The sequence below is a fragment of the Varroa jacobsoni genome, unplaced genomic scaffold, assembly GCF_002532875.2.
Source record: "Varroa jacobsoni isolate VJ856 unplaced genomic scaffold, vjacob_1.0 scaffold_1421, whole genome shotgun sequence".
In the NCBI taxonomy this organism is placed as follows: domain Eukaryota; kingdom Metazoa; phylum Arthropoda; class Arachnida; order Mesostigmata; family Varroidae; genus Varroa; species Varroa jacobsoni.
Genome location: NW_019214323.1, coordinates 338,732 through 361,342, shown reverse-complemented (window position 1 = coordinate 361,342; position 22,611 = coordinate 338,732). Strand labels below are relative to the sequence as shown.

The 22,611-nt window shown below is 40.0% G+C and overlaps 2 protein-coding genes across 8 annotated transcripts in view; one reads left to right on the top strand and one right to left on the bottom strand.

Annotated features, from left to right (window-relative positions):
* Nucleotides 1-288: 288 nt before the first annotated feature.
* ssp6 (PDZ domain-containing short spindle 6) lies at nt 289-18,988 on the bottom strand. Of its 4 annotated transcripts, none has more exons than XM_022849734.2 (7): nt 16,657-18,988; nt 10,600-10,859; nt 9,336-9,523; nt 6,218-6,374; nt 5,722-5,928; nt 5,255-5,469; nt 289-3,156 (listed from the first exon to the last, which is right to left on the bottom strand). In XM_022849734.2, exons 2-7 carry the CDS (start codon nt 10,857-10,859, stop codon nt 2,840-2,842), a joined length of 1,344 nt encoding a protein of 447 aa, XP_022705469.1. In that variant the 5' UTR covers nt 16,657-18,988; the 3' UTR covers nt 289-2,839. The 4 variants fall into 4 exon arrangements, with proteins under 4 accessions (XP_022705469.1, XP_022705470.1, XP_022705467.1 ...); XM_022849735.2 differs by having other exon boundaries at nt 17,761-18,988; XM_022849732.2 differs by lacking the exon at nt 16,657-18,988 and adding an exon at nt 15,883-16,498.
* A 599-nt stretch (nt 18,989-19,587) lies between these two features.
* The window catches only part of LOC111269861 (inactive tyrosine-protein kinase 7), a 176,083-nt gene continuing 173,059 nt past the window's right edge, over nt 19,588-22,611 (top strand). For 3 of the 4 annotated variants that reach the window (XR_015314715.1, XR_015314716.1, XR_015314714.1), the window contains exon 1: nt 19,588-20,293. Coding sequence is in view for 1 of the 4 variants with exons in the window: in XM_086972264.1 (XP_086828390.1) it covers nt 20,257-20,293 (37 nt within the window). In the remaining 3 variants the exon portion in view is untranslated. The remainder of the gene's footprint in view (nt 20,294-22,611) is intronic. The other variant, XM_086972264.1, reaches the window with a different exon arrangement.

The following is a 22,611-nucleotide window of genomic DNA, read 5'->3' as shown; positions in this document are numbered from 1 at the left end:
TCCTCATTGACAAGGAACTTCATTGGCTAAGGTCAATTTCTCACAGAAGTGATTACGCTTCTTTTTAATTTACCGTAAGCTAGTAGAGGTCGATATAGACATTCTACGAGATTAAATTATTAGCTAGAGGTTATTGGCTATCGTTATCATTGTTTAACAGATCAAATACATGTATTTAAGAATATTCTTTGTCCCTGATGTATGAAAAAGTGTATAGAAATCTCAGTTATCAGATTCACATCAAACCAACCGTACGTTCATGCAAAAAAACAATAAACGCGCAATGACTTGAAAATGGTCAATAAGTTTTGAGTTTTCTCATTGCATTTTATTAGATCTATGGGATGTAGCATTTCGACTGTCGAGTATCTCGCCTAATCGATACTAACACGTATGTTCCTTCCTTACTTATGCACAGGCTATTTTTTGACATCATGTATTTAAATTCTTTTATTTTGTACGTTTTAGCAAAATTCCGATTCCTTTCTAACTCAAGTGCGTATGGAACCATTTATCACACTAGTGCCATCAATAGCAACCTGCAGCTTGCCACAAGCCTTCCTTCTTCGGTTGATTTTCCTCTCGATCGCTCTTGAATCAAACTAAATAGCGTGATTTTATTCTTTCAAATGTGTTTCCGTTATTCAAAAGCTCGTTCTTTTCGCTTATCCGACTAATCAACCATTTACTGAAATGGGCTTGTCAATCGCTACCGTAGGCTTCTGCCATTCCATAAAACTTCATCATTTATTAAGCTTTATCTCGTTTCGTTTGTTTCTTGGTAAACGACAAAAGCTCGATACGAAATGCAAATACGCGTTCAGACCCTCAACTGTGGTCACCTACCACTGCTTAGCTCACTTAGATTACGTAAAACTCGTGCTAGATTTCGTTCTTCCTGTGACTAGACGAAAAATATGTGTATCACATGTCCTCTGTGTTCTAAACTGCTTTCTCTGCAAAGAACTACGCTCTTTCCTGTTTATAGCGTTTTTAAAGACTACAATCAACGCCATCATTAGCTTTACGTTATGAAACTGCTATACGGCACTGCTGGTATACAACTGCAATATTCATCAATGTCTAAACACGTATGCACAGACAGAATGTTATCTGTTTCGACCCCATGTGCTATTGATTATGAGTCCATTATTTTACATATTCACCGATGCAATCATTCAGGCGGAAGACCTGTATATAAAGCCCTGTTGTCCTTATACCTTAAATTATCTACTTCCTATCCTAATTCTGTCTAATAATGTCGTGTCGTAGATTCTCTTTGTAGATATATATATATATATATATATATATATATATATATATATATATATATATGAACAAAATGCTTACTGTTATAATCGAATACAATGATGTTACAATACTTCATTGACTCCTGTATCTCTTCTCAGTACGATTATCATTATCGCACGGAAGCAGTGGCAGCTAACGCAAACCAAGTTCAATCGGTTGCTTGCGTCCAGAAATTACTGATCCTGGATACAAAACTATGCCTCCTCTATAGCCCTCGAGTGCGGTAGAACTGTGTGCTAGACTCTCATACATAAGACATGCTCGTATTGTTACATATATGTAACATATGTAGAAGTAAAAAATGCAGGAATTCAACAGTAATTAAAATGGTGAACTCGTATGAATTAAGTAGTCGACCGACAAAAACACGCACAACAATAACAGAATGATAATATTTAGTCATATAGTGTGCAATAATTAACAATAATGATTATTATTAAAATCATATAGTGTGCGTTCTCTATGCCTTATATTCGCGTACTGTTAAGCAAACCAGCCAATTCAATTTCACATATGTAGCTGTAACTGCAGCTATGTGGCTTGTGATTTTGTTGACCTTGAGTGAAAAAGAGTGCCTGGAAAACGTCAGCAGGAAAAACTGTCCTTCGCTACATTACTGTATTCACGAACAGTAGCCTATAAATGAGGTCTCTAAGGTGAAGGACGTAGCACTAATTGCAATAGTACAGTTGATGCATAAATAAACATTGTTTTGCTGAAGCATGCCTTTTTGTGGCCGCTGTAGCTGTCCCAGGTGCAGCAGCTGGGAAAGAATCTTTGAATTGAATAACTAAACTTCAAAACTCTGAGCTTCGAAGTATTTTTTAATGTCAATCGTTTTCTCAACTGGCGGCAATAATGCGGTACAAAACAACTGGTTCTGCATTGCCAGACAAATCGGGTGAGCTCTTAACAAAAAAAAGTAAGTAATGAACTGAGCTATGGGGTTGTAAATTGCCAGCAGGATGAAATTATAACCACGATAATAATAATAGTAACAACAATAAATATCAATTAACAACGATACCAGACTGAAATAATAGAAATGCAACTAATAAAGGAAACTCCGTTTTACTGCCTACTTCTTTAGGTGCAATTACTTATTTGTGCTGACAAATGGAACTTTATCCCGCTGTTAGCCTTCCTTACCGCTCGGACTGATCAGTTTTTTGTATCTTCCTCCTGCTACGTGTCTCTATATTTGTATGTCTGCGACCGTGAGCAACGAAGCTGTAAAACGTCAATGGTGCTCTTCTTTAATGCTCATTTAATGTTATATACAACTGCAGGTATCACTGCAGTATGTTGCACACTAGAAATTCAGCGGCGGCGGTGGGCGGCCTGGCGGGCACGAATGCGTTCTATAAAATTGTACTCGAGTTGTCAGAAAATAAACTTCGAACCACTGTTATGTATTGATTAGGTTGATGCTCTACTCACGATTGTTGTTCGTCAGTGTTATGTTTTGTTATGCTGATACTGATATAGTGTTGTTTATTCTGCGCATCACTTTGGGGCTATTGGGGAGTTAAAGTCTTGTGACCACATCAGATCGGAGGTGTGACGTTGCTTGGGTTTGTGAGCGTTTCGGCGGTAAAGTCGGTGGTCTCTCATGACTAGTTGATCCGACTCCTGAAATCATTGCCTGAGCTCGATCGCTACCTTGATTCGGCACAACCGTTGGTTGCCGTTGGTTTTTAGCTTTAGGCGGAAGGGGCGGCTTTGCAGGGGGTGGTGAGCCATCCTCGTCTTCCAGCTCCTCGGTTGAAGATAATCCACCGTCCGTTGAGCCATTATCAGAAAAGTCTGTACTACACGTCCGATGTGACTTGAAGTGGGCCCCACCTGAAAGCTCAGAAGAGCAGGAAAATATCCGGAGTTTAACGCCAAAACAGGAAGGCATCGGATAGAAAGCCTTTTTTTTTTTTTTTTTTTGTCGTAGTTATAAGGTGCTCGTACGCACCTATGTTTCTTGGTCATTTCAACTGCGGCTACTAAAGGAACGTTTAATTACAGAGTGAATTTATGGCTTTAACTTTGAATATCTCCATTCAAAGTAGTACTAAACAATACTTGCTTTTGCCCACAAAAATTGTTTGCTACCCTTTTTTGATGATTTGCTCACTGTTGTGTTTTCAATCTCGTCAGTAAATGTTATAAATGTTACCAATATTTACTACTGCATTGGTAAAAAATCGATGGAAGTAGTAATCACTTTCATAATAATATTAATGATACCATTAATGTAAATGTAGTTTTCTAAAAAATACGCATATTTAGTCTACAAATAAAATACTTGCGGTGTTTGGCCAGGATGAGCAATATATAAATATTCTTATCAGAACATCAAGAAGCCTACATCTACAAATTTATAATGTATGATGTCAATTTATTATCGTTTCAATGTATTAAAATGTTCAACCTACTATTTATTTTCAAAGAAATCATTTACTTAATATGTCCGTTCAGAAAAGTGACGATTTTGACTATTATTTGATAATAAAAAGCTATTGCTAAGGTAGCGTTTTGTGCAAATCTATATAGGAACTCAACAACTCAAAGTATTCGCTGATATTTTTCATGTCCTTATTGCATTCTGTTTATAAATAAAAACCATTAGGTTTAACTTTATGCGAATCCTCACATGTACGAACCCATATACACACCCGAAATATAGCACAGCGAAAAGATGATAATTTCCTGTTTCAAGTTTACATATGCAAATATCATCTATATCGTACCAAACCCATATTGTGATCACAGTAGGGTTTTTTTAGGAAGCAAACGAATTACGATGTATTATTGGTGGAATACTAATATCAATAAATAGTCACCGAATTTAATGTCGCATTAAAACGTCCGATTTCTTTGCTAAAGAGGAAATAATGACGGTTCCTTACTGTCCATAGTTTCATTATTGGGTGAAGGATTGGATGCGTCTTTTTTTTTTTTTTTACTTGTAATGCTTTTTGTAAAATGATGTCAATTTTACAACACCTCAAAGGATTAGTAGATGATGCAATAGGAACTAAGGGAACTTTTTGTCTTTCTTTTTCCTCATGTCCAAAAAGGTTTATTTCCACCTACCTTATTGTTACAACCCGAGAAAGAGTAATGCAATGATTTCTAACGGAGTACTTCCAGTAAAAGATTGAACAAACACGGCCATAAGCGCGGCAACAGCCGGACAAAATGTTTGTTATAGAACTGCGTTGGGTTGTTGAAGTCCGAATCACATTAACTGGACAAAATGAAGGCCCACCCTCGCACGGGTCCGGATCGCTACAGTGTCTAATCTGATGGCAAAAATAATCTAAAAATGGATCCGGTGTCGACGAACCGGACGCAAATAACCCAAACGGAGCAGAAGACCACAAGAAATCTCCACTAAGTATTTCGTAGACAACACCAATGAAGATCGACGAACGAAGCTTATTGCGTAGGGCTGAGATTGTGTCGAGTTGCCAGAAACTATTGATCGATCTCCAAAGCCGCTGTCGCACAAGCTGTTCGGTTGCCGCATCAAAAAGGATGACTTGATTGAATAAGTATTTTTGATTATACGCGAAGATAATTATGGCGTCGTTTGGTGTACACCTTTTCGTATACTGGGTAGTAATCGTCATGGTCAACAGAAAATTCAACTTTTACAAACTATGCGTTAGGCACGGCAGTGTCAAGCGTCCCTGCCTCATCCGCCCCATCACAAATTTACTTATCTCACTGAGTAGATTTACCACAACGTGTATTGCGTCAAGCGGATACGTAGCAATAATAGTGCTATGTACCACGTTGTTTTGGTTGGCCACGTCGCCGCTGTCAGATATCTGAAGATCACCCGGCAAGGGACCTCAGATTTGTTGAGGTTGGGCCTTGATAAGAAATTGAACTTTCGGTCGAATTCAATAGCAATACCACCCATCAGCATCATTAGTAATAATACCTTGTTCGAGTCCGTCAAGGGACCCCACCGGAGTGACTGCTGTTGATGCGGGCAAGCTACGAGCCGAGTTTCGTCGCCCACCTAGCCGCGGTAGGGTTGAACACGACGCGGAAGTATCACGATGGTGCGTTGGTCGACGGCTTGAAGAGCTAGCGATGTTCGACGCTGAATCTGACAAGAGTCTCGACTCAGATTTTGAATGCGATACGCTTAGTCTAGAAGGTGCAGAAACAACCAAAATAATTAATAATTGTTGGCGCTGCGTATGATGAAAAGGTCCTCGTCGTAACACCTATATATGGCGAAAATAGATTACCTTGGCAGCTGAGGCGACACTGCGTCCACGTTAGACAGATTAGCATTATTCGAACGTTCATCTATGAGAAACAATGTGTCACAATGGCTAAAGATAACTGAATACTCATGAGATGTCACACAAATGCATACATTGAAGTACTTTTTCTTACTTGTTAAAGCTCCTTGAAAGTTTCCGGAACGGAAAGAGGACGTCTTGGCTACTTGATGTGAGTGGCAGAAGCTCGGTTGATCCTTTTACGAGATGTTCTGTATTAACACCTTTGTTTCGTAACGTCTCGATCATATTGCGCTCGGCCTCTACATAATGGTTATACTCAAGGATCTTTTGTTGATATGAACGTTTCAACTGCATTAACCTGAAAGGTGCTAGCTTATTTTATTAAAATTCCGACAAAATGTAAGAATACTGCTCTTTTTTTCCAGTTGATACAGGTATTAGACTTCCCATGCCAATGACCAATTTTATTCGAACGCAAGATGTACAACTTCGTTGTTGGTAATAAAATTGTGACTGCATGGTTAACAATTTTCTACGATTGATAAAGTCATATAACAAGCTAGATGTTGTTGCCTGTGTACCAAGATCATTCACTGTCAGGGCTCATCACTAATCATTGCGTAACTCAGGCCAGCAAGCGTTCTTACTTCACGTGAAGGGCTACTCGTCGAACGCAGTCTTCGAACAGCACAACAACACGCATTGCCTTCCCACACGCCTGAATCATCTGGATTAGTCGGTTGTGGTCTACTGATTCGACGTCTTGTCCATTGATCGAGAGTATCACGTCGCCAGCCCGCATGCCTAATGACGAAGGCAAAAAAGTGGAAAAAAAACGTAGTACTTAATACAGCATTGAATTCGACGGCCTAGCTAAGATCTGAGAATGCATTGTCGCAAAGTAGCTACTCCTCTTTCTTTATTTGGCAGTCATGACATTTACTAGACTATATTGTTATCGAATGGCTGCGTGAAGAGCTGCCAATTGAATTGGATCTGGCATACGTTGTCAGATCTTCTATGAGGACTGTTTAGTTATATGCTGTGGAACGTTCATTCGATTCTGGGTGTTGTTTGTTTGCTCACGTTGGAATACAGTCAGCATCTATGGGGTTAATAAAACACTTCATCTGTATTTACTGTTCATTGGAATTCTCCACGCTTGAACAATTAGCCGTACGTTAGAATAATTGTATTTTTTTTTGGATTCATTTTTTGGATTCATGAGCGACATTTACGGCTTAAAACGGCCAAGATCACGATACTACATACTCTCGTGGAAGTGCCGTTGTCCCAGGCGAAAAAACGAGCTGGTTATTAAAACAGGTCACATATTTGCCATAGAATCGACTACGGCTTTTATGATTTGAATTCATTAGGGGTTTATGTAAGAACGAACATAACGTCGGTCTGATGTCTAATGTTAAATTTCCTAGAGCATTTCGGCTGATCGAAATCAGTTTCACCAACTCGTCCATGCGGTATCGGTCGATAAACATTCAATTCTGTTAGCAACTGATGTCCAAGCGCCGACATTAAAGTGTCACCAACCTTAAATTATTAGAGCGGTTTGTAAAACTTAGTACTACAAAGTTTTACAAACCGCTTTCATAAAGAGAGAGTTTACGGCGCAGGCTGGAAAGGATTAATGGCAAGAAAAAAGGGGAGAGGGGGTTGGTCATACAATCGTTGTTAAAAAACCCAAATACTAAAGAAATAGATCTCACATGTAGGTACTGATTTTATGCAACTCTAATGATAATAACAACCAACAACAACAACAACAACCAACAACCACCAACAACAACAACAACAACAAACAACAACAAACAACAAGGGCGATTCGCAGTAAAATCTTGCTTACATAGCAATGCTGGATACAGTAAACTATAACATTAATAAAACAATTCGCTAGTCATCAAGCAGGGTAGACCATGTTAAAAGGCAGCTGACTTGAAAGCAACGACGTTACGCCATTAAAATCATCGTATATTCCTGGAAAGAAATGTACGAGGTTCGTCTGAACATGTGGCAACGCTAACGCCTCCCTTCTTAGAAGGGTTTAGGAATACTGAGAGCTATTACAAACAGGAAGCAACCTCAAGGCTGGGTCACTCATATCGCTGATTTACGTGATGTACCTATTGCATACAAGATCATTACTTAGAAAAACATTACCATAGCCTAGACCAAGCGTCAGCTACGGCAAACGAGTGCGCTGAGACTAGCTAATATATTAGCCATTATATATAACAGGTAGTCATATTATAAGTACCTGCCCATTACTAAATCTGCCCGCGCGTTTCTAAACAAGCTTACGACGACGCTATGCTATCTGTTTTGTTATAGTTTTTCAGTCGTCAGAAATAAACCCTTTACATAAGTTTGTTTGTTTGAACTATTTCTGACAAACGTACACTCCGATACAACACATGAATTTTCAGTAAAATTGAGGTAGAATTATGAGCACGATTAGCTAATTTATGATGTGGTGTTTGTCTTGCAGTGATCGCGTTCCGATAGCCGAGTATCTAGAATTTTGTTTATATTCTATACTAAGATTTGACAGACCGGATAATATACACACTATTTTTGTTTATAAGGTAAATGAAAGGGTTATGTTCTGCTGGTATACATAATCGATCTGGATATCAAATTGCGGTAATGACGCTTGCAGTGGCCGTAAGCCTCAATGCGATGTGCGGCAAGTAACAGCTGCTGGCAAATTCTCAGTCTATGAAATATAACAAGCACTGCTCAGTCAAAAATGTTTACCGTAAACATGGTGTCTGAGTAATCATTAGTTCATACATGTCTGTATGCCTAACTCAATGCGATCTTGGGCCCGAACGAATGCCTTTGAAAGGTTCAAGGGCTTCTGTTCCACCTTGTGCAAAGTTAAAGAAGAGTATTCGAGTTAGAAGGCTTCACCCTTTTTGTTGGCTCAACACTTGCAGGCCATGGCCTACACTTAGTTCAATTCGACTTACAATTTGCGAGTGGGACACACAAACAATCGCAAAGAAGCATCGACTGTCAATCAGTAAGGCAAACATAGTGGCGATCTGAGACTCGGTGACAATAAAAACTCAATCGTCGACCACCCTGCCATTGCCCACTAGACGCTCGCGGCCTCGGTTCTTTCAATTTGTTGTCGTCACCGTAACGAAATGTCAGCTGTTTTCGGCGTCTCTAGATGTTTTCCAAATGGTTGCTGTTTACAGGTTGTGTCGTTCTTCGGCTTGTTTTTTATACGTTTATGCAAGATGTATGCACGATGATATTTTAGAAAGCAAGCGTTTGTCTGGTGATGTCTACATAAAAACTCAGCTGTTGCCATTGTCATCATCAATGGACTGATCTGTAATCTACTCTATATGGGTAGGAAACAAATGGATTGTACAAGTCCGCCCCTCCGACAAGCACAATGGCCTTTGTGTGTCTGGCATGAACATGTAAAAAGCTTCTGTAAACGCCCATAACGAACTGATCAAATCACGGCAGATAGGCGCGAATAGCACTATGATAATTACTTTAAACCGCGCCAAGGATATACGAAAAGCTGCTCAAGACGCAATTTCAGGCTAAGTAATTGCAACGCATGTACTGAGACACCTCATGACAATTTCGTATAACCGAAACAGATTATCATCTAATAACAAAATAATTCAAAAAATATCGTCAAAATGCTAAAAAAATTATCTCTTCGACGATTTCAAACAACGATGTTATTGGGAGCAAAGATCAAGTTCTTCCTGACGTTACCTGCTCTAGCGGCTGATCCGTACGGTTCTACAGAGTCAACATACGTGATCAATTCGATTTCCGACACTTCCCGGTGCCGAATGCCATACGTTTGCAACGTAAATCCGAATGAGCCTCCTTGAGACTGATCTCGCTCAATGATGATTGTCCGTCGCCGGTGGTCTTCATGGGCGGATGTTTGAACCAATCTAAGCAGATAGAAAAAGGCATACAAAACAAACACAGGGCTTAATTTCTCGTTGTATTATTTAATATAATTATTAGCATAATTATATATATGTATATACATAGTATAATATTAGCGTTAAATATTATAATGTACCATTTTTTTGTTACTCATTATTTGTTCTGTGAAGACAGCGCGGCAACTTAGTTGCCCATGTCAGTTTCTTAGAAGTTAACAGAGGGACTGGAAATGGGAGTGCCTCAATTTGTATTCGTCCACAGACAAACTTAAGCAAACGCTGTTAACATGACAATCAAAACGAGGCATTGGCTATCATTAAAAGGTATAAACAATACAATATTGATTTCGAAAAGCAGAGGTCAATACGTGTAGCGGTCTATCATTTGCTTGTCTAGTTGTTGAATTGCTAGCCTGACCACACAACATTTATGCGATAGCGATAGCCATAGCCAATTTAACTGGAGTACAAGATCCTTATTTACGAAGCATAATTATATATATAAACTATAAAGCAACCATATACGTATATGGTTGCTTTATAGAAGTCCTAAAACGAACTTTGAGTCACGTTAATAATGAGATCTAGGCAGAATATATTACTATTAATTAAGTTTCGCCATAGTGCGAATCTGACTTCGATATTTATTTAGAGTTTTAAAATTTGTATAAAATAATTACAACGGAAATGGTATGTTTAGGTCTTCAAGCTTAAGGAATTAAGGATTAAAATTAAGGAACATTCTCAACAAATAGAGGTTTCTTACGCTTGAAATAGCCATTTTCGTTTCTGTAATATAAGCGGTCAATCTCACGTGCCATGTAGCTATAACGGTGCTTTAAGGTACAGGTGCAACATCGTACGCGGGATGTGATCGGTTTCGGTCCGATAATTTAAATGCGAATCTTCTCCTTATGTAATAGACGTTTAATAATGAATGCTGTTTTTTTGACATTACGGCATGTATTTTTTGCCAATATAGATTGTGTGTAGGGCTCGTGAACAATTGTGTTTGTTTAGTGACTTATAAAGTGAATGTATGAAAAACAACCGTGGGCTCGCATCAACTATGAACTTACCGATCGCGCAGAATTTCTGCAGGAAGGTCATTGACTCTACTGGCTGTGTATGACGTGAAGCTACCTTTTGTCGTCTGCGTAATGAAATGCTTAGCGTGTTGGTGTTGGGATCTCTTAGTAGAGTGCTGAGCCATTCCAACTCCAAAATTTACGCCGGTCACTACACCGAGCCCTGACTGACCTCTCGAACTTTGACTTCTAGGCATATGGCCACTGGTTCTAGGCATAATAGGGAGGGTCTGATGTCCCACAGGGTTCATCTGAAATTAGCAGAAAGAGCAACTGTTATTGTTACTATTATATTATTGTTGTCATTATTATGAAAGCTCGTTCGCGATGCAACATAAGCTAACTGGATTACGTATGCCTAAATCACTTAAAATTTGCCCCTTGAGAGTGCAAATAATGAAAGCTTCGCGGCAAAAAGATTGAGCATTTTTATTGCCAAGATATTGCTTTTTTATTGCCTGACATTCTATATCACGGAAGCAGTATGGTATTTGAAATGTATTCCTTATCTTTTTAACAATTCGACCAGTATATTTACAGAATCAATGTAAATACTAGGCGTAGTGACTTACGATTGGATTGATCTTGAACTTATCACATTAACTATATTCGTTACATGAAGTTTTCATAAAGGCCGAAATATGATGAGTACCGTAACCTTATACCTATATCTGTTTGTTTAAAAGCAAATCTTTCACATGACAGTGTAAGCGATCAATAAACTAAGTTTTTATTATTATTTTCGATTAAAACAAATAAACTGTCATATGTTTTGTTGTTGTTCATGTATGTTACGAATCACCTAGCGTCTGCTCTTGATAGGTTGATATGGGCAGTGTTTTCAAGAAAAAGGCCGACTTCGTTGTCAATATTTTCAAAAATATTTGAAGAAACTTGAATTCTTTAACCTAAGACGCGCCCCCACTCACGGTCTATAGGTGTATTTTAATTATACATACATATTAACTGATCTAAGGGAACCTAGCTTCAAAATAGGTTCAAACCTACTATTAGGATTTGCGAGAAGATTAAAAAGAAAACGAGCGTCTCGAAGAATACGAGCGTTGGAATTTTAAATGCGCAAGTTGCTTGTATGTTATGGGAAGGCTTTCTGAAAAAAATATATATATGTATATCTAGATCTTAATCTAACGTTTAATTTTGTTCTATCTGCAAAGCTAATGAGTACAGAAGCTTATATCCGGCAAAGTGGAACGGACCGTCCTGTTTGAGCAATGTTAGTTACAATAAGTGAAAACCCTACTGAGCCGAGCGGAAACTTCATTCAAGACTAGAACGAAATGATCTTACAATCACGGCCTTTACGGTCGATGTTTGACATCCTCCATGATATAATAAATCCAAATAATAACTTTTTTTTTACTCTCACCAGGTGGCTTGACCTGGTACCACTGTTTGAACCCGCCAACCATATATCTTAACTGAAATTAATGCAATAGCGATTCCAAGGTATCTTTAAGAAGTTTTCCTATATATATACTAGGAAAGTTGTTTAACTCAACTAGAGAGACTTTTTCGCTACTTTTTTTTAAGCATGAGGAACCGGTATTTCTTTGTTCGTTTTAGAACTGACGAAATCACTCCCAACAATGAACCAATTTGCTAGCTTTGTTTGTAAAGAGAAAAATAAGTACGATATGGATTTGGTCAATTACATAAAAATGTATACGAATACCACAAATATAGGGATGAATTTTTTTTTCGTACGCTTTTAACGTCTGCGTTTATTTTATCAAAATTTCATTCTTTTAACAGCGACAATGCCAGTTGACACCAAAACACTTGTTAAGCAAAACTAGCAAAGGGTCACCGATATTAAACAAATCAATATGCTTAATCGCAAGCTGCCGAGTTGACGTCACTGCTGACGTTCGCCGAATTGTCCGTCTTTGTTGTTCAAAAATATAATCATCGAAGTGATCGACTCTTAGTAACAACATCGACTAGTGCCCAGTTTTCTGTTGTGCTGTTTTCTCTGTAGTAAATAATAACTTGACAATATATTGATCAGAATTAACTTCAATGGGTAGATAGATTCGTGGTAATCACCTCTATATGTATATTCAAAATGAAATCAGTCGAAAAAAATGAAACGGTATGATACAGAAGGACGCCGATATTACTAGCAGCTTTCTGACTATGGCACATAATGGGGAGGTCGCTAAATAAAGCTGTCGGGAATATAGTTCCATAACCAACTGTTACCATGGCTTCCTTAAGGTAGCACCCTGCTTGATATTTTGTCGGCAAATGAACACATGAAAATAAGGTTTCTACATCTCGAGCTTTACATTCGGTGTCACGGGTAGGCATTCGAGGACGACTGGCTTCCGGCATCAAACGAAGTCTGTTTGTCTATGCTCGAGGCCACAACGTATCCTTAAGATTAACAGGCAAGTACGTTACCCATTATGCCATCGCGGCGATAGAGAAGCAACAACTAGGCGCAGATTGTGTGTTCAAATTTTTTTTTACATTTTTAAGTACAGCTGGTAGCGGTAGTAGTGAATCGAGTCGTTTTCCGTTTTCATCTGGTAGATCATTTTGGGTAACAGTTTAGCATCAGCGGTATAACAATATAGCTGGGGTAAAACTATTCTTAGGTTTGACGTTTTATAGATACTATAAAAGTAGGGAGATTACATGTCTACCCCAATTATTTGCTTTTATTGCTGTTAGATCAATTTAGCGGGCCTGCGGTTAGAAACAATTCTAAACAAATCAATCTTTTCTGCTAAATCTGAATATTTTAACACAGTTCCACAAGCTGCCGAGCTGTGATTCTTCGAGCAACAACAAGAAAGAATATAATCGGAAATTGATAGGCTTATATGAACCTTAAGTCGTCTCTGCCAGTTTCTATTGGCCTGAGAAACTGGTTATCGCTCGTGTTGTTGTCAACAAATGTTCATGCGCCGTATCTTTACATAGATCACGACAACAAGCAGCTAGTATGTAATGAATAGCTTCATGCGAAACAAGCAACTTAAGGTCAGATGGACGGCTGGCTTGACAAAATGAAAACAGACGACAACGATAATATAAACAAAACTTACCAAGTCAACAGATCCAATGTTTGCCGAGCTAATATTGACTCTAGGTAGACGCTACTAAGTCGCTCGTGCCAGTCAATCTGATAGCTTACCATGAAAACATCTGAAAATCATGTTTTTCTGTCTGACTGTCGCGTCATCGTGGTCGAGCTATACTTATTCAATGATTTCAGAAGTCAGTCGTCACGAGCGGCAAATTGCTTCTCATGCCAACGCACCCATGGCAGCATTCAGCTTTAGTGAGAGAAAAATTAGTAGAGCGTTTAGAATCGTCCATGTACTCTAGATGGCAAAGTTATGAAACGTGGACCCAACTTACATACGTAATGCGTTTTCGCCTCTTTTTCATTTTTCAACCCGGTTTTCGATATTTGGTCGAATTTCAAATAAACTAGAGACAGACAGACACGACGTTGATGCTGCCTTCTATGTTATACTCGCAACGCCTTTGTAGATCCGAAACTGCTACTCTGAGCGCGAACAACTTCTTCTGCGTCATAGCAGCTTTCAGTCGTACCCGGGCACCTAACTCAATACAGGAATTAGCGACGGCCACGGACGAAGGCGAACCACCACGCCGACAAGCGGGGCTTCCGCGGCAGCTTTATTCTAGCTAAATGCACCTTTTGAATTTCGTAAAGATAACCAGATAATATCAGCCGATATTTTCATCGTACGCAAACGTAAACTCCATTATCGTGCCCTATTTATTCGTACAAAGAATAAATCTCACTAGGGGATGTCTTGCCGACCGAAAATCAGTGTTTTTCGGCTGCACAGCAGGACCGGCTTAAATTTCGATAAGTATTCTAGAACTAATCGTTTGGCTTGATGTACGAGACTGGATCAAGCTTATTTCTTGTCAGTAAATCGTTCTATATCTACAAATATGCTACGGGTTCACCAAAAAATATTCGATTGAAAAAAAAAACATATTAATTGCGCACGTCCGCTTCGAATTGTGAGCTTCGATGGCGAAACGGTAAGGTCTGAATGATTAGAAAGGAAGCCAAATATGAAGGACGTGTCTCGCTGTAAACATTTACGGAAGGATCGAGTTCCTTCGGCACGTATAACACCAAAGCATCTCCTTTTTTTTTTTTCTAAATATTAGTTGAGGTTGAAAAATACGCGTTGCAGCGATGCCAACGAAAAATGTAACTGTTCTATTGAAATATACATAATTTGGTTCGGATCGAAACGTTCAAAAACGTGAATGAGGTCAGAAAATTAAGATACGATCCAGATTTGAAAAGATCTGTGGCTAGAGGGCGGAAAATAGAAGTTGAACTTATGTAGTATGAAGTACGACAAACGTTCATCTATTTTCGCTTGTTGCAGACTTCTTTTATTGCTTCGATAGGAAACCCCTGAAAAGGACTTTCTTATTATACATTTAACATAATTTCATTTCAGAAATGCTTCAGTTTCGTTTCTTACAAGTTTTCGTTAATTCGTTCAGAACACTATTTAGAGACATGTGTAATTTCATCTTTGGCTGCTTTGCATATGATTCTTTAATTTGAACCTCTCGATCTGGTCCGCACACCCGTAACGATCGACTTTTTCCTCCAGCGCTTCAGTAGATCATATGCCATCTGCTATATATATATATACAGACCTAAGTAGACATATACAATACAATTTTGTCTGTACGGAATAAGTATATCAGCCCCATTAAAAAACAGGCAACCACACCAGTACTTCAGTAGCAGAGAGCGATGTCTTACATCTGTCAATCGGGTTTTTCTAAACGATCTAAATGACTTCCCATTAGTGATAGGACAAAGGTTAAGTAGAATTACTTGGCCGTGCTATTTACCCATATATCACCAGGTGAGCTTATTCGAATGTAATCCTGTTCAATGATGATGTAATGCGACCACTCCTGCAAAGGCCCAGTTTTATAAACGCTTGGACGGGATCTGAGTTGGATTGAAAATGAGACACTCTTTCAAGTTTGACGGCCATTTTTATGGACTGGGTCATTGGTTTTGGTTAACCAAATCCACCGCACAATTCTGCGTGCCTCGTAAAAGATACTATTCATGCTATTTTGAGTATGAATGACATAGCCTGACCTTTTGATATTCAGTATCAATTGCTCTTACGATTCATTTCGTTTGTATTAATAAATGACGGAACTATTGAATGAAATGGGAGGTTGGCTCCGTATAGCCCGAATATATTTGACTAATACCTGTTAGTGGTACAAACGTTCTTACATCACTTTAATCACGACCACGGAACGCACGAGACACCTACAAAGCCACAGTGAACGTCACATTAGGGCACATTTGCTGAGACCCGTCGTCCAATGGTCACTACTGCACCGAAATACTCATATGGATACATCTACGGCAGAGAACGTAAGGCCATTTTACTTGCGTCGGCTTTCTGTTATACGGCACGGTTGGGTTTGTTCCGCGAGGCAGAGATCGGGTCGCACAGTCGGCGAGCTGGCAGGTTTCGGTAGCTGCTTTCGGTGCAAACGGATGTTGCGCAACATGCGGACAACTGCGATCGTCAGTTCATACTGACGTTGACGTCATCCCATGGCTACCGAGTGGCGTCTACTAGAAAAGTCAACAGTGAGCGAAAGTGGCTGGACAATACGCTTTTTGGTTGCATTCTACCTGCCGAGAAAATCCTCGAGAGCTGCGCGGCAAACCCAAGGATTGCCCAATAAGGAAAACGTTCGACACTGTTTCTGAATCTTGGATTCATTCGTACACAACTCGCGTAAAAGTGTATCGTCGAGCTTGCACAACTCACCACTACAATGAAGTGGTTCCGTTAAAATGAAACTAGAATCAAGACTTTTTAGTTCGCGCAGTTTGATGAGATTTTCTTGCTTCTCTTAGCTATGATTGGTCGCTGAAATGGATTTGGAATTAATGAAGAACGTTTCTTTGAAGAACATGTCAGTTGCTCATAATACAACCGCTATTTGTATTCAAAGAGGTTGCCTTACCTTGTACGTTCTCGGGGTACTTGCAAGTGTCGCACACGTTTCTTACTGCACCTTTCGGATCAGCGTAGCGTGCTTTACCAGCGGAAACGGTTAGGTCGAGTGGCCTTCTGTATCGAATGCATTTAACAGAGAATTGTCGATAGAACGACCATTCTGCCGGATGGCCTGATGCTGTTCGTTCCTATCTGCATGTAAAATTTCGTTTTCTTTCAACCAAAGGCTCGCTCTTAGTTGGTATGATTGAGCGAAGAGAGAGAAACATCAACGCAGATATTTCTTTTGTGTAATACTGGCGAGCAAAGGAAGATGCCGTATATTTGGTTGATTCAATGGATCGGTGCCACACTTCGACATCGCAACTATGAAAATGATATTATGGTTAAAACTCAGTCAGACTTGTTGCTATTTATTGGCCCCATGAAGACAAACACACCCCACGAAACACTCACTTCGCTCGTGTACGATAACAACGCGACCTATTCTAGCATGTCAAATCACGCCGAGCAGGCACAAAGGTACACGAGTCTTCTCACACACGATTGACCAACTGAGTTCACAGATCACGCATAACGTCAATAATATCCACCCCAACGACTGCTGACTGCCCTGAGAAGTATCAAATCCACATGTCTAATGTACAGGTCGTAGTGCACTAACACAGTCCCCAGATCACAGTAACGGTTTTTGCAAAACAGCGCGGTCAGCGCTTCTTACCATTAGCGAACACACAGCGCTGCGGCTCCGTACACTCCCGCGATTTGATGATTAACGCCATACAAAGCAATAACATGATGCACTGATAAGTAAACTTATCAATCCTTTTGCTTCAAGACAAAGATCCGCCGAATCGGACCCTAGATCAGGACTTTGAGACCTGCCTCGGGGCCGATTCTCCCTATGAACACAGAAACATTCACCAAAACCCACGGCGACATAGACAAATAGACTGCCCAGTCAGAAATCATCCCCATCGATCACACGTTGGCTGGATCTGTTTTGCTTTCTCCCTAAAACGCTCACTGGCTTAGCTTACCCGGTCGCTCACTTGTTCCTGCTGCTATTATCCCTCCGTTCGACTGCAGCAGACTTAGCAGTGGTACTCACCTTCTAGCGTTTACTGCTCGCTACAGCACACGCACAAGGGAATATTGACGGGACAACGGTTGACGGCAGCATGTAATGTTCCTGCCACGCTCTAGGGGTATGCAGGCGGTGAACAGTGGCTAATTCGCTGCAGGTCGTTCGTTACGGGCAGTGCTTAACGCCGCGTTCGCCACGAGTACCCGATAGACGGCCACGCAGTTCAGTTTGTGCCACAGGCATTGAGGGAGATCGGAGGCGGACACAGACAGCACTAAGCGAGCAGCTTCCTCTCGTAAGGAGGGCCGACTGGGGCGCCCTCTACGCTCCAGAGGAACGGAGCCAAGGCGACGGCGGTTGACTATAGCCGGTGAATTAAAAGGATCGTAGGACAAGCCAGTTCATGTAGCTGGGACAATACCGACATCGTAACTACACAGCCACAGCTAAATTAGGACAATTATCAACGGTCATCACGGCCACTGTCGCTGATGTTGCTGGCATGATTATTCAAGTCAAAGCAGCGATCGAGCTGCTAACGCCAGGGTAAGCATTACCATACGCACATCTACAAACGAATAGAGCTGGTGAGGATGGTGGCAAGAGGCAAGTATTCGTTGGCGCGACAACTAGTTGATTGTGAGCGGGAAAAAAGTCGCAATCGATGAAATGGAACAGGATGAAGAAATCCGCGAGAGGAGTGCCCAAAGGGGCAAACAAGGGCATTGTTGACAGCAAAAAACGTCGGCCAAGGACGGTCCGGAGAAAGTCAGGTGACGAAAAGAAGTGGACTCGGGACCATGGAGTGACGCCGCATACCCGGCGCTTAGGCGATTGTACAGAGAGACAGATACAGAGATCGACCTCATGGGTTTGTATTGGAAAACAAGGCTTTTATGAATCTAAGACGAGTTGGGGAATTTTAGGGCTATTACCATTTCGCAACTGGTGACGAACTTGAGCTTTTTATTTGTCTATGCTCGACGACGGTTGTACACTTGAAACTGCTGTTCGTTTATGAATTTCATCTTCGACATAAGTGTGTAGATAATATTATCACTGTACAGCTCAGTCGAAAAAAAATATGGTTGTATTCTTGTTATTACTTAATCGTCAGTAGATTTATTTTACCGTATGGCAAAAAAATCGAAACTGCAGGTATAATCATTGGGGCATCCAACATTACTCGTATAATTTTTGCATGTTAATAAATGTTGTCAAATGTTTTTCTAGAGGCATGACATGTGTCTGTTGTGATTTTGAAAATAAACATCTAGCAGTATATTCATTTATTTACTTTTTTACTCCAGTCACGGGATTGCGATATGCATTCAGTTCGCAAAAGGTCTGACTACCAAATAATATTTGAACATTGTTTTTCCCAAGGCATAGGATTATGGCCTATGCCGAGAAACTAAAGGTCTTTCAGCAATTGACTTTAAGCGTTTAACGAAAGCTATTGCCAAGATTTTTAACATAAATATGGAAAATTACACATACACAGGTTTAATTGAAACCAAACAACCAGTATTAGCATTCTGCAGTCAGTATGCAACGCTAGCCCAGTATAGAAAAACCGTAGCATTTCGCTCTTGACAGCGTTGGACGAGTTGTAAGTCAAGAATCGCGTTGTCATCGTACAGGATCGCAGCAGTAAACGCGCTCCAACGGCCAGGGCCGGCCGTTAATCTGCGATAATCAAGCGCGCAAATGCCAAATTCAACGTAGGCTCGATTTTGACGTTGATTTGAATTTTTGCGCCCAAATGGTTCTCCTGCTACAAACACCAGATGGCGCCGAAATCGCCAAAGGTGGCGGGTTTGATCCAGATGGAGTAGTCAAACTCAACGTGCTCAGAGTACGGCATGCTGGCGAGCGGCGCGGACTCCGTGTGAGGCTCAGCGCGAAGCGGCCGTACACGTGATCATCTCCGTGCTATTGTGTACCGTTGATGCCGTCAACGAGCGAAGTTGCCGTAACATAATCGTACAATGTTAGCAGAATTTTTTGAGATGTATTTGCAGTCTTGGGCTGCGCGTTGATCAGGAGTGCGCTATCGAAGTGAAAAATATGACAGAAACGAAGCGCACAGAGAATTGAGTATCACAGATGGCTACTGTCGTTGTCATCGTCGGCGAATCGGAAGAAAGATTGCCAATTGTAAATGTAAGCTAATCAAACACTGCAGGTATGTCCGTTCCGTATGAATATCCGTGTATTGGATTGAGTGAGGAATCGATCTGACGCTATTGACTGTAGTGGCATCACGCACCAAATAATAAATATCGAGTTAACTTTTTTTCATACAATCAGTCAAGCAATAGTGAATGCAAAAGACACAGAGGTACTGCTAGATATAGAAAAGCATACGAAACAAATTTGAAGTGAGTTATTTAACTTCCTTTGGAAAAAGAAATTAAGCTGGAGGACTATTGGAGGATGTGATATCTTAAACAACTACTATGCCGTCTCGCGTCTTACTGAGCTGGAGTGGGCGGCTACCAGCGTGATCGAACTACAATGGAAAGGAGAATAGCGTGGACAACATCTTCACAAGGTAAAAACATTGTTTCACATGAATTTTAAGAAGAGCTTAATCAGCCAATATGTTTTAGTACGCCAATTTTTAGAACACACGGTTGAGCAACAAACTTATTGCCCGCTCTCGTATGATATTGAACATAGAGTTGGGCCAAGAAGCTGACTCCTTACCAAACGACGTTACCGGATTAATGGCATAGTTAACGGGAATTTTACAATTAATAATAGTAATTATTACTATTTTCAGTACTACTTTAAGAACGCAGTTTTTTAAATCGTTCAATTTCTGTATTATAAGTGCAGAAAAAAGTGTTATTTAGTATATATATATATATATATATATATATATATATATCCCACCATCGTAACTTGCACTATGCATGGGGACAGATGCGGTGTTACTAATTGAATACGTATTCCTATTCAAATCTGTGTGATAAGATCATTGCGCTCATTTGGAATGACTCATCAATATATTCGCCTCATATATATATATATATATATATATAGCTGTCCACGCGGATTATTATAACATATAATTCAAAATTTTATTAAATAAACGCGAATTTCTGAGCGCACTGTCATTAGCGGTCGTAAAGACAACATTCATGCTTTACGATGGCAATATAGAGTATTAAGTAACTTTCCAAGCGGTTTATGCAGGGTCAGTATCACGCCAAGATAATTGACGTGACCAGTATGTATGGGTTAGGCCAAATAACAGAGCTGTTAAGTTTATGTAATCTGTTGACAAGTTATTTGAACTCTCAAGAGAACTAGATAAACAGAATATCACAAGTCTCATGACAGAAATTTATGGCGAAGTTTCCGTTCATACGCATATCGAAGTAATAATGTAACAAGTGCTCGCTTAAGTGTACAAGAGATCTTCTCTTAGGAGTACCGTCTTTTTTTGCGGTTTTCGACCGGAGGGCACAAAATACAAATTTGTTACACATCGTCAACTACACCATCATTCAATATGTGATAATTGATTTCGTGGCTCTACCACAATAGAACATAGGTTCCCAAAGTATTCCACCGAAACTCCAGCTATAAAATGCGATCGTACGCGCACAAACGAAACATGTTCTGATAGATATTAGTAAATTGCATCTGATATGCTTCATTGAATACACGTATACGGATATTTTGTCGCAGTTCACGTTGCAAAATATTGTCGATAACAGTAACTTTTTGAATCCCTTTCTCTCTCTCGCTCGCTCGCTCGCTTCCGCTGTACGTCATCGTACTAGGCCAAATTGGGGGACTCATCGTCATCGGTGTCCTTCTTTGAATAGGTTCGGGCCGTCCAGTGCCTTTGGTATCGCTCGAGGAAAGGTCGAACATTCTTTGTTTTGTCTTTTACCAATTTTAAAACCCTTGACGCACCACTCTGTCATTGGGATCACCTTCCTCAGCTGCATTATATAAGGACCAGCGAAATTATCAACGAGTATCACTTGATTCATTGGGTGGAGAGATACGCACTGTAGTATGGATGATGACTGGGGAACCATAGAAGCGCCTTTCTTAGTACAGGTTCGATCGCAGCATATACAGCCACACTGCCTTCCACCGGCTGCGGTTTTTGAGGCGTTATGGTACGCTGAAGTGACTTTTCCTGTTCGGCTAAAGCTAGCAGCAGTCACATCGAAACGAAACGTAGTTTAGGGTCAATAGCTTCACGTTAATCCGTAAGGAGGGGTTCACCGATTCCCATCGAATTTAATCTTCCGGCGAATGACAGGTTGAGGAGAAAAGATTTCTACTTGTTTTGAAATTTTGGTTGAAAAGAAACGAAGTCGCGTTGATTTCCGGGGCTTTGAAGCTGGAGCTGAATTAACCGCATTTTCTTCGAATAGACACATTTAGCTTTGTACGATTCTCACGAGGACATCCAGTGACCTGCAAAAGATCAGTTTAGCGTTACTCGCAACTGTCGGGTGATTTCGAAATTAATGAAAATCAGGTCTGTGATCATTGTGGACTTTGAAGATTGAGTTTATTTCACGAGCAACTTGTCTATGCAAATGTGTTCTAAAAAGGGATTTTCAAGGCCACTAAAGTCAAGCTTTGAAAGAACAAGAAGAATCTAGGTCAAAAACAATTTTTAAAATGCATTTTTTCTATAATAATAAATAAATAATAAAAAATATAAGGAAAGTGCAAAGGCGCATTTTCTTTATTAATGTCTTTCTCTAAATTTGTATAAGAGCATGCATTTTTTCAGGCTGTATAGAATAGTTGAAGTCGATGTAATGGCGTGAACTCAAAACGCTGTGTTTTTCATGTTTTATAATCGGTACTTGAGCCGTTAAGTATTCCTTCAGA